This window comes from Panicum hallii, chromosome 4 (genome assembly GCF_002211085.1).
Source record: "Panicum hallii strain FIL2 chromosome 4, PHallii_v3.1, whole genome shotgun sequence".
Lineage (NCBI taxonomy): Eukaryota > Viridiplantae > Streptophyta > Magnoliopsida > Poales > Poaceae > Panicum > Panicum hallii.
This window is the reverse complement of record NC_038045.1, coordinates 4026398-4038588: the sequence shown is the minus strand read 5'-3', so window position 1 is coordinate 4038588 and position 12191 is coordinate 4026398. Positions and strand designations below refer to the sequence as shown.

The following is a 12191-nucleotide window of genomic DNA, read 5'->3' as shown; positions in this document are numbered from 1 at the left end:
GCCCCGCTTGCATCCCTAGTAGGGCTCCAGCCGCTTAGAAGCAGGACGCATGTTCTCATACTTCTGTGCTAAACAACTTTATGGTAAGCAAAATGTTTAGGGTTGGAGTTTCACTTTTTCACCTATAGCAGCTTATAAGCGGGACGGCCAAGGTGTACCTTACGCTACGGCGAGCTTGCCATCACCAAAGAGGCAAGTATACAGACGCAGCTTTAACGGGACGACGATATATGAATTTTCTTTTTCAAGACTCGCTACTTCATCAAGGTCAACTCAGAATCAGGTATACGGGCATCTTCAAGTCTTAAAACAGTATGAGGATTACTCCAAAAGCACAAATGAGAAACTGTCTTTTACAACACTTTGTGAAAGATCAAGATCATCGTTATCCTTTGCTTCCTCAAAAGTATTGCACTACACTCATGCTAGTCACTGGTTCTGGACTTCTCCAGGGCTCGAAGCCTGCACAAAGAACAGAAGATTTATTAGTACACAGATTACAGTCACATGAGAACAGGAAGTTCATAGCTATATGCGAACTGCACACCGCTGCTATTTATATGTGACATGGAATTGACGGGCTTGATGACATTAGAGCATTGCTTTCCTTCAGGCAGCAATACAACGCAGGTTGAGCTTATATATCTTTCAATCATATTTTCCAAACAAAATCATAGTTCTAGCAGCATGCCTGCTCATAGAGCTTCTTGCCAAAACAGTTAGGCAGGCAATGCCTATCATCGGATGATTATTTTAACTTTCACAATTCCTCAGCCAGAACAGGTAAAATACAATTTGATCTAAGAGAATAATAGACACCTACTATACTAGCTGTGCAACCATCCATAAAAATCACAGAAAAGAATAAACACACATTATACTAGCTGTGCAATTGCTCATCAGTTGTTTCTGTGTTACTAGCTCAGGTTTGCTAAGAAATCTTTATTTGGAGGAACAAACACTCATGATTCCAGATTTTGATGGACTATTGTTAGCATACAACTCACGAACTTGAACGTTGAAGTACAGAAAGTTGCAAAAATGACATAGTTCAGAACTTGAAGTTGCTGGCACGATACAACTACAATTATATTAGGCCTAGTAGTGGCTGGATGGACAATTGGACAAGTGCTGGATGATTATGACTATAGGCATTGAACAATAGCAAGTAATGGCAGTGAGTAACTCTCAGCAGAAATTCAGGATGGAGTTACTAGTTGTACTGGCAAACTACAAATTGATAATAACTTAGGCTGACATGCTAAACATCAACAAGTTCAGAACCTGTTGGAATCAACAGCACATCTAATATTTTACTATTGTAAATTTAACAGACGAACTCCTGCTAATCAACTGTTAGCTTTATTTCTTAAGAAAACATCTACCGATGATGCACGAGGTAAAATCTAGTGACCAGTTACCACCTAATGAATCATACACCACAAAAACATAATTCACAATCGAAGTGGACAATCATACTCGGATCGGCCGAGATCTACCAGACCCACTGCAACTCAGCCCCCCCACCACCCAATTCCCCCCACCCGCACGCAGAGTCGCACAGGTAGTAGCGCGCACCGCAGATCAGCGAACCACGATACAAAAAACAACCGAATCTAACGGAGGGGGGCGAGTAAGGGAACCAGAGGCACGCACCTAGCCGGAACCGACGATGATGTTGTTGATGGGGATGAAGATGAGCTTGACGAAGAAGCCGACGAAGCCCATGACGACGAACCCGATCGCCGTCCGCGCCGCCACCTTGGTGAACTCTGCACATCGAGACCGCACGTGAACGCCGTCAGATCTGGCAGAGGCGGAACAAAAACAGCGCGGATCCGAACGGGGCGGCGGATGGGGGGAGCCTAGCACGCACCCTTGCGGTCGGGCTTGTGGCAGCGCTTGACGAGGCGGACGCTGTCCTTGGCGAAGTCGCGGAGGGGATCCACCACCGAGTCGATCGCGTCCATGGCGGCCGGGCGAGATCTCGGGGCGAGCACGCGGGGGAGGCGAGGGGTGTGGAAGGGAGCCGCTGCGAGCTTGCGGTTTTGGCTTTGGGAAGTTTGTTTTGCCTTTCCTGACGGGTGGTCCCTTTATAAGCTAGTACGCTTCAACACTTTGCTAGTTTCTTTGCTTGTTCAATTTGCTTGTCCGGATTTCCTTTTTGATCGCCTCTGGGTGCTGGATGTAGTTATCCGAATTATTATTTTACATCATAAAAGACACACGGTAATGTTCGGCGTTTACAGTCTTCCAGTGAATTGGTCAACATTTGTACTCCGGCCATAATTCTAGGGCATATTTTGGAGCAAAAAGGAATCTTGAAAGGCAGCAGTAGATCTTGCAACTTTTAATTTCTTTTAAAACATAGCATCAAATTCTTCGGTTTCTACTGAAGCAACATATTAAGGGCCTGTTTGGATCCAACGGAAAGAGAAAGAGTGCTCTTTTGCACTTTTTTTTGCACTTTTGGATCCAAACACCCCAAAGTGCAAAAGGGCAAATGCTACTGTAATTTTGCTAATTATGGATTAATTAGGCTTAATAGATTTGTCTCGTCATTTAGTCCTCATCTATGTAATTAGTTTTTTAATTAAACTATATTTAATACTTCTAATTAGCGTCCAAACATCTGATGTGACAGGAGAAAAATTTTACCATTTGGCCTTTTGCCATTTGCCCTTGGATCCAAACATAGCCTAAAGTACTATAAAAGTTCTATATACTACTACTACTATATGTTAGTCAAAACTTTATTTTCAAATTTTCTAATCAATGTTGAAGGTAACTGTGAGAGCATCATTCTGTAAGCGCCAAATGCAGCCTGACGCTTGTATAACCGATCAGCAGGCACAGGACCGCAGGCACTAGAGGCAGTTGCAACTTCAAGCAATGCAACGAGTTACTACACATTCACAAACGGTAGAGATACAGAAAGAAGAAAAAGAAGCCAATATGCACCCAGAGTCCCAGACAAATGCGAGGAAATCATTGAGGCTTTGGAAATTTCAAGCAATTTCTTTTGACCACAAGAATTTCGTTCGGAGTTTCATCCATCATTGCACAGTAAAGTTCAACAAAACATATAGCGCAAGGAAAAGGGAAGCAAAATAAAGGTGAAAGCCATGAGGATTTCCTCTTTATCACTCTACAATTGATTCAGCTTTCATGACACAGGAGTCAGCAGTTCCAGTTTATTTAAGCTATGGACCAGGTAAGCGCCTACGTTCAGCTATGTACCTAAATGCTAATGCCAACAAAATAGCATGGCATCAGGAGAGCATCTGGGCTTCTGCAAATTGTGTGGAAGCCCAGAGACACCCCTCCAACCCTCTGACAAGTGGGAGCCACGTGGAGAATTGAGCCAAAATTACTATCAAGCAGACAATGCTTGCTCCAATCGCAGTTTCTAACAATCAATAACCAGCATTTACTTCCTCTAGCTCACAGTAGCTCAGTTTATATGTACCTTCACCCGACATGAGCACACTGATTTTTACTAGCATGCTCGAATGACCACCATTCTCAACCCCTATGAAATGCTGCCACACTTTTTATTGGGCATCAATACCATTCTGCTCAAAAAATTTCGAGGTTACTCGTCGTCGCAATCCATCATGTTCAGATCCTGTGCTATTCTTGGAGACCAACATGGACGGCGCGTCATCCCTTTGGCAACCTACACCATTCATGCCAGAGGTGCCATTACTGCCATTTTCTTGCCGACAACTGGTATTATTGCTGGCCAAAATTGCATGGCTATTTTCATCGAGGTGGTTGGGAGCTGCTCTTAGTTGGAATGAAGAGCCATTTATTGTGCAATCTGAACACCTTTCTTCCACATGCTCAGGCACTACTGTGGCACCATTAGATTTTTGCTCCATAGGAATGTCAGAGCTTGTGCCTAGGACTGCAGATTCCCTGCGGTCATTACTTGGCTTACTGTTGCCATTCCCAAAGGATGATGATGTGCCATTACCAAACGGCAAGCGATCATCTACTTTGACTGAATTGCCTCTAGAAGAAGGCCTTCCGAGGAAGCCCCGAGATAGGAATGACATGTCCCCTTGGCAAGCTTTCAATGGATTCCCACTGCTTGTACTAGTGCAGTTTTTGTTGCTGCCTGATGATGGTTCACTGTAAGGTCTTGGCTCAAAACCATGAGAATCTGCATGTAAAGAGTGATTGCTAGATTGTGTAACACCATTGATCGTATAGTAATTGCCATTACTGGATGTCGCAAACATATCTCCATTGCGGTTTTCACTTCCTGACGATGGGCTGTTGCCACAGGAATTGGCAAGAACTTGTTCTGAGCTGCTGATATATTCATTGCAATGGCCATTTAACTTTCGAGAGGAACCAGCACTATTGCCACCAATGTGATCCTCTTCTGCAAAGGAAGACCTCTTTCTTGAGGGCTTATTGAGGAAACCAGGAGAAAATGCTGATCTTGGTTTTCCTGCCATCCCATTTGCTAAGATTGGGAGTGATGTTCTATTATCCGTCCTTCCAATCAAACCATCTAAGGCAGGTGGTCCCTCATCACATCTCTCAACTTCTGTGTCAGCTTCAGTATCAACATCCATATAGTCAACTGAATCAATACATGAGGCAGGCTGCTCCTCACATTCCTCTGCGAAGGAATGAACTGAAGACGCTTCACTCATGGAACTGCCAAATTCCACAGAGCTCATGGTAGAAGGACCACCTTCTATCGGAGGGCAAAGTGGCACCGATCTCAAGGAAGTAGAGGCTTCCAATGGAGAACATGGAGCTCTAGTATCTTCAAGAACATGTGATACTGGTGAACCTAGCAAATCTACTTCATCACTAATGAGTTTGTCAGCTTCAATGCTTGTATGTCTATCCAAGTCTGACTCCTGGTCCTTGATATCCATTTTATGCAAATATTCATTATTGGATTCAGAATCCTGTTGTAACAGATCTTCTGAAGACTCCAAAGCTGATTCACAGATTAAGGTTGCATCCTCCGGTTCTGGTATCATATGATTTTGTCCATTTAAAGGCAGCACTTTGCACTGTTGTGGCTGTTTAACGGGTTCCTCAACTGTAGCAAGTGGCCTGGGACGAGCCGTTCTCCTGCAGAGTCAAATGGAAAAGGTTATCAGTTCTCAAGTCCAGAACAGCACATATAGCTCAATCTGACAATGACTAGTTAAATTTATAAGAAAGTGGATTTAATGGAGAGAACATCTAAGAATTCAGAAAGAGGACAATAATGTTCAAAAAGGGCAAAGTAATATATCGATAATTATGATTTTCTTTGGTATTTAGCTGCTAGGCTGAAACCAAGCCAGTGATAATTATACAGAAAACAGCATTGTTGTATATAACCGCAGTTCATAGTTTTTTTAAAAAAACTGTACAGCGGGGGAAGCCCCCGCTGTGGTAGGGTATATATATATATAAAAGAAAAGGTTTATGAACTATCACATTCCACATTCCAAAGCAGGCAATACGGATTATTTTTTCATTAGTACAATTATATTTGATTGACGGCGAGTTGATGCAAATAAGTCTGGAAGCACCAGTAGAAATGTTAAAGAGCAGCAAGAAAGTACAACTGATCTACTCAAGCTGTCATTAGGCAGCAAAATACAAGTAGAAATGATTGCACCAGATCATGTACAAAAATGAGACCGATGTCAATAGGCAGGCATCAAAATTATCAGTGTAACAGAAATTACCTCCTATATAAAAGCATATAAGCACCTTGAGCATGTACCTCCTCCTCATCAACAATCATAACCTGCAAATACAAACAAACAAACTAATAAATTGGAAATTATGACATTTATTTGTGTGGTAACAACATTAAGGTGAAAGTATACCTTGCAGTCATCGATTTTATACCAATTTCCTCGAGAACCTTTGATGTAGCATATGTAATGGCCAAAAAATGACGCATTCAGCATATCCAGATGAACAACGACAGCATAGAGATCATACAGGTCACTTCCATCAGTGCTACTCATGTATGGTGTTAGATCTAAGTTCATAGGGAATGTAACTCTCTTGTTCAGTTTCCCAAATCTACCACTCTGTAACAGCCACATGAAATCTTGTTATACAAAGTTGTTATAATACAATCAAACAATGTCATTAATATACTTTGATAAAAAAACTGACCTGAAACCTTTTGAGAGTGATAGTGAGTATATTTGGAGCTTGATGAACTGAAAGATGCTTCCGTGCTTTCACATAGTCGTTGCATCTGCATAAAAGAATATTGAGTGCTTTGATTTGAAGGTATTCTACAAACTCAAACCTTCATAAGAAAAACTATACTGGGAGAGACACCCCCCCCCCCCCCTTCGCTTTTTGTCTTAATTGAGGCTCTATCAACCAAGCTAATGCTCGGTTCTCAAAACCTTACTAACGGATGAATAGAATGTAGAAGAAATTCTGAAATATGCATCACCGGGTACAATATAATGTCAGGAGATATCTCATATGAGTACCTCAACTATCTTAAATACAAGTGGCCAGAAGATCCGAATTTATTAAACTGTGCTCCTCAAAGTAAAGTGTGCTAGGACTTTAGATAATTCCAGAAAGTTATTATATTTCATCTACTTCCGCATTAAACTAACAATACACAGAAATTACAAAAACTATATGAATAGCTACCAGCTCACCAGGGCATACATCACAAGAATATGAGGCAGTTCAAGTACTAATGTCTACACAGTACTGTTTAGACTTTTAGCATTCATGTCCATGCATTTACAAGACATTTATACATGCATAAGGGATACAATTCTATGCTCAGCGTTCACTCAAACTAAATTGGTCTATAAATGGACAGTAACAAAAATCTGTAAGAAGTGTATGTGTCAAGAACTCAAGATACTTGAAATAAGCACTTGCACAAAACCAAACTTACCCATCACACTTATACTTATTATCCCCATCAAGCCACTCGACAGCAGTAAACTGATCCAAGCATTTTTCCAAGGATTCAGCATCACCTTGAATTTCAACTGTCAAGTCCATCATATTATCATAACGGTTTGAGACCATTCCACATGCGGTACACTGAACCTGCACACATACTTCAAGTTAGGCACTATACAGTACATTTGATAAATTGTAACATATGCATAATGGAGTACATCTGAGTTAGTTCAGAGAAAAATGGTCAAAATCAAAGTGGAAACACAAGAAACCTGTGACTGCAGACGCCCACCAAATATGTGCTGAATTATGGTTGTCTCTTGGGTGCTAAGATCTACAGCCTTCTCACCTCCATATTCATCAAGGCAAGCAGATTGCATCTTATCGATTGCAAACCTAAAAATAACACAGAATACTGAATTAAAGACGATCAAACAGAGTGTCATCCATGTAACCAAGCTAAGAAAGTGTAAATTACCTCATGAATTCATGAGCATCCTCTTGCCTACCATAGCCCAGATTGCCACCAATATTTGGCAGATGAGAAAGAATATTCACAGGAGAAAATGGGTGTATACTTTCACTAGCTCTTTGAACATGGCATTGCAGCTCACACAAGAAACACCAATCTTCATGTCTCGTAGAGCCTGAAACGTATAGATTTGAACAATTTTAAGCAAAGAACTAGATGTCTATGTATACTCATTATAGACAATCACGTACATTCCCTGCTATGGTCCTTTCCTAAAAGATAGGCCACAAGTGGTCTCGTGCATGAGAGACATTGTAAAACCACGTTAGCGAAGCAACTGCACACACGAAAGAGGATCAATGAGGTGCATGTGTGAAGCAAACAAATGGGAGCAGAAAAAAGTATAACTCCTCCGTACCTGTTGCCACAATTCATAAGCCCACAAGGTATAAAATCAAAGTCCTTCCGGTTGTACAGATTTAGAAATTCATCATAAGAAAAGAGAACCTGACCCTGTGAATGGGCCACACATGAAAAATGTTGCTGATGCATACATATTTCTAGGACAAAGAGTATATCCAATTACCTTTTTTATTTTTTTACGGGTGGGCACCAATGAAATGCGACCGAAACCTGATGATTTCTTGCTGTTGGCCTCAAATCCAAAGGATAATTTGTCAGCATTCATCGGTTTGCACTTGGATTTGTGATCATCTTGCCAATGTTTTGTCTGACATTCTTGAGAACTAAACAAGAGCATAAACTATAATATTAATGCTTGAGAGCAACATAACAGCAGTGTGGCAACTGACAAAATAACAGCACAACAGGGTTCAGTGACTCTGCATGATGGGTTCATTGGAAGCATACACATCAAAAACAATAAATAGACTCCAAGCACAATAATTGGAAAAAAATTTACAATGACAGTATGACACTAAAAATAATATGCACACTCTTGAAAAAAGAAACATTATCAACATTACAACAGAGGGCACAGATTCACCCCACAACATAGTAGGTCAGCAACTTCGGTTTGGACTTGCCAAACAGGACAAAATCACCCACATGAAATCCATTTTTTGTTTCAATCAACCAACCAAATTACCTCCTAGAAAATGAAATTTCTATTGCTGTGTGGACTGTGGACAACTGAACATTATCATTTACCAACATTTAAATAGGAGATAAGAGCAGCATTTGCTACAGCCTCTCATTAGTCATAATAGTAACAATACTTGCAAAAAAAATTGTAAACTAACAAAGCAAATAGATGAATAAAGGCTTGAGAAGATAAATTTTGCCTCCCCTCGACAGAATACAACAATCTGAAAATGTTAAGAACAGGGGAATTGCATGCTATATCATCAGCTCGGCACTGTTTCAGATCTCTGTTGCTTTATTTATCAACAAATAGGCCTCAAGAGGAAAAAACTACACTACACTATGATGTAGTGAAGTTATAACATGGGGGGGTTACCGATTTCAATCATGACCACCTCAAAAATCACAACATCAACTCCTTTTTGCATCAGAGAGAACGAACCTATGACTTCCACTCTGGAACATTTATATACAATCTCCAGTTGTGTAAATGGATTATCGCACTCTACACATGGCCACTTATCCAACACACAATCAATCAGAGGATCTTCTTTCTGACAAAAGAAACCTCAATCAAGACAGCAAAAAAGAACCAGAATTTTACCATGCCATATCCCCTAGACCATTATACGAAATCGAACAAACAAGCATGCAAGATCACTCTGCATCTCCCACGCATGGCACCCTCACCAAAATAGCATGTTGCAGAAACCCCACTCGAGAACCTCGCAAGATCAGAGATCCCCAGCAATAGCATGTACTCAGATGCATGGGCAACGAAATCACTCACCCTAAACGCCATTTCGCAAGAAACTAAACCAAGATTGTGAAAATTAGATTCTATAACCAGGGGACACCAGGGCGTAGGCCAATATCCCGGTACGATTCCCCGCACCAGCTACCAAATCACAAAGCAGAAGCGATAAATTCCGCTGAGAATTCAGCAAGAACGCAAGATCACATGCAGCGCCATACCCATTACAAGGCAATACCAAGAAGGGACAGGGGAGGAGGAAGAGGAGGAGACGCACCAGTACCGAACGCGCTTGCACCGGGAGCACTTCTTGGAGGTGACGACGCCGCACGCGGCGCAGGGCCCGGACACCTCCCCGCCGGCGGGCCCCCGCTCCTGCTGGCTCCCCTTGGGCGACATCGGGTAGGCGGGCGGGCTGTGGTGGTGGTGGTGATCGTCGTAGGAGGCGGCGAACCCCGCCGCGTCGACGACGAAGTAGCGCGAGGCGGCGCGGCGCACGGCGACGACGGCCGCGGAGAAGAGAACGAGGCCGACGACCGCCGCCTGAATCACCGCCGAGAGGTCGAGTCCCAGGCCCGCGCCGCCGCCTCCGCCGCCGCCCCCCAGCATCTAATATAGCCGGCCCCTAGGGTTAGGGTTCCGCGCCCGGCGTCTGGCACCGACCATCCGAATGCGGCCCGGCGTGAGCCGCCCGGACACGGAGGCACGGGGCCGGGTCCGAGTCGAAATGGTCGCGCCGCACCGCCACGCCCCGCGCCGCGCCTTCAGCCGGAGCCGGAAGGGACACCCGCTGCTGCGCTTTTCTCCGCCTGGGCTCCCCGCGCTAGCGCCGCTGACGGGTGGGCCGGGGCAACGGTGGGGCCGGGATGGCAGTTGGGGGGCGGAGCCAGTCAACGCCGCGGTCGCGGAAACGGTGGTGGGGAGAAACGAGGCGTCGTGCTCGTTCTACTAGTCTCCTCGGCCTACGCGTCCATCATGCAATGCAACAAAGGGAAAGGCTATGCTGTGAGAAGTGAGAACATCTCCTCTCTGTTACGCTTTGCCTTTCTCTGAAAGAGAGAAGAGCCTTCCAGGCACGTCTGGAGAGGTGATGAGAGAATATTTCCTTTCCTTTTCATGGAGGGAAATATTTCCAATAACACTCTTTTCTGAGGTGACTTATCTTGTTTCAAACATAAAGTAGATGGAATAACTCTGAGAAATTAAGGAATTAGTAAAGGAGTGTTTTTTTTATTGTTGATGTCTTCCAATGACCCACGCTATCTATGATGGGTTGTTCTTCCGCTTTTGCACGCACTTCGTTGTAAAATGTTTGAAAAGTTTTTTTTGAAAATTAAAATTAAATTTATATATGATCAATTTTGTTGTTATTCACCTAGTACGATATTTTCCCGTATCGTATTGAGTCGCTCAACGCTAACTTTTTAGACACAAATATTCATGTACTTTACGTTGATCTAGTATAAGTTTGTATGCAGTGGAAAAAAAGATAATTGGTCATTTGCTATCCTCAAGGACATGCTTTTGAATAGAAGTAACTAGAAAGGTGCGCGGCTTTGCCACGCAAGGGTCCGTATTTTATGTCGTCGGATTATAGTTGATATAGATTTTAATTCATGCCTATAGTAATAATTACTGTATATGTAGGTGTTATGGTTTGCAGACCGTTATGGTATTTGCTATATATTTTGAACTCTCTATTGTTCTAATACTACTATTGAAGTAGGATATTATTTTTGGTATAAAAAGGAAACTATCTTTTTTGTTATATTTTATGTTTTTGGCTATAGTATTTTTTATTATTTATTTAAAAAAGTTTTTTGTGTAGCAAAGCTTAAGGTTTTGGAATTTTAAGCAATTTTTGTATTCAAAACTTTTTGACGTACAGACGTTTCGGTGTCCAAATTGTAGGTAGAATGGATCCTATGTAGACATTTATGCGGATGGATTGTAAAAGTGCTTTGAATTTAAAATTGTACTATATAATAAAGCTGTAGATTTTTAAATTCTGAGCAACTTTTGTATTGAAAACTTTTAATTTGAAGATGTTATGTTGTCCATATTTTAGGTACGACGGATCGCATGCAAACATCTGCGCAAATGAATTTCGAAAATGTTCTAAATTTTAAAATTTGCTCTATAACGAAGTCGTACTTTTTGAATTTTTAATCAAATTCCATATTGAACAACTTTTGATTTTAACGCGTTTTGATGATTAAATTGTACATATAATGTTGCTCATGCAGAAGTAACGGATGGAACCATTTGATTTAATTTAAATCCGACGGTCAGGTAGGGTGACCACACTGGCTGCCCCTCTTTCGGTGCATGAATGATTTATAGAGATTGTGCCAAGCGGCAGGAGTACCTGTTTGTACTTAAGAAGGATGCTGACGTCAAAAATGCTAAGCTTAATAGTGGTTGCCTGGTTGGGTTCTCGAGAACTTGCGGCTGTTAACCATACCGACCAGTGGTCCCCCAATTAAGCTTATGATAGAATCAACACACTATTTTCTACGCTCTAATCTTTCTGTATAGCATTTTGGGGATGATGTATATGAATACGATTTACATGTACACACCATTCCATAATCCTAGTACAACGTAATTAGTGTACATATCTTTTCTTCTAGTGGGGATCGAGTATACACATGTGAGGGCTTATGTGTTACTGCTACCTTGTTATCTTATACTCACTTGCATGACAAACTTTCGGCAGAACAATTTAACGAGTACCAGACCTTGAAACCTCGTAAGGAAAATCAAGTTGTCCTTTACCGCGCATACGCAAAAGGTGACTGGAGAAATATAGATATTAGATCCCCATTAACTCGCTGCTAACAGTTAACGCCTCGCCTGCCAACGTCCTGTTGCCGTATTGCGGCGGTGGCAAAGGCTAGACGCGTTGCCTAGAACAATCTGCCCAACAATGGCCGAGGA

The 12191-nt window shown here is 42.2% G+C and overlaps 2 protein-coding genes across 2 annotated transcripts; both read right to left on the bottom strand.

The window, feature by feature from the left end:
- Nucleotides 1-258: 258 nt before the first annotated feature.
- LOC112889550 (protein transport protein Sec61 subunit gamma-like) lies at nt 259-2073 on the bottom strand. Its single transcript, XM_025956255.1, has 3 exons — nt 1877-2073; nt 1657-1772; nt 259-462 (listed from the first exon to the last, which is right to left on the bottom strand). The coding sequence occupies exons 1-2, from the start codon at nt 1968-1970 to the stop codon at nt 1657-1659; spliced, it is 210 nt and encodes a 69-aa protein (XP_025812040.1). The 5' UTR covers nt 1971-2073; the 3' UTR covers nt 259-462.
- Nucleotides 2074-3035: 962 nt separating this feature from the next.
- LOC112889028 (ubiquitin carboxyl-terminal hydrolase 19-like) lies at nt 3036-10245 on the bottom strand. The gene is made up of 11 exons (XM_025955494.1): nt 9529-10245; nt 7980-8139; nt 7812-7906; nt 7645-7730; nt 7400-7568; nt 7194-7317; nt 6911-7068; nt 6154-6238; nt 5856-6065; nt 5712-5773; nt 3036-5103 (listed from the first exon to the last, which is right to left on the bottom strand). The coding sequence occupies exons 1-11, from the start codon at nt 9858-9860 to the stop codon at nt 3555-3557; spliced, it is 3030 nt and encodes a 1009-aa protein (XP_025811279.1). The 5' UTR covers nt 9861-10245; the 3' UTR covers nt 3036-3554.
- Nucleotides 10246-12191: the final 1946 nt, after the last annotated feature.

What these genes read in the sequence shown, in the direction of transcription:
- LOC112889550 (XM_025956255.1), bottom strand. Translation starts at nt 1,970, where the DNA reads ATGGACGCGATCGACTCGGTGGTGGATCCCCTCCGCGACTTCGCCAAG. An exon ending in CCACAAGCCCGACCGCAAGG is followed by an intron (nt 1,773 to 1,876) that starts GTGCGTGCTAGG and finishes CTCGATGTGCAG; the next exon opens with AGTTCACCAAGGTGGCGGCG.
- LOC112889028 (XM_025955494.1), bottom strand. Translation starts at nt 9,860, where the DNA reads ATGCTGGGGGGCGGCGGCGGAGGCGGCGGCGCGGGCCTGGGACTCGAC. An exon ending in TGCAAGCGCGTTCGGTACTG is followed by an intron (nt 8,140 to 9,528) that starts GTGCGTCTCCTC and finishes GCTCTTGTTTAG; the next exon opens with TTCTCAAGAATGTCAGACAA. An exon ending in AAAGGACCATAGCAGGGAAT is followed by an intron (nt 7,569 to 7,644) that starts GTACGTGATTGT and finishes TATACGTTTCAG; the next exon opens with GCTCTACGAGACATGAAGAT.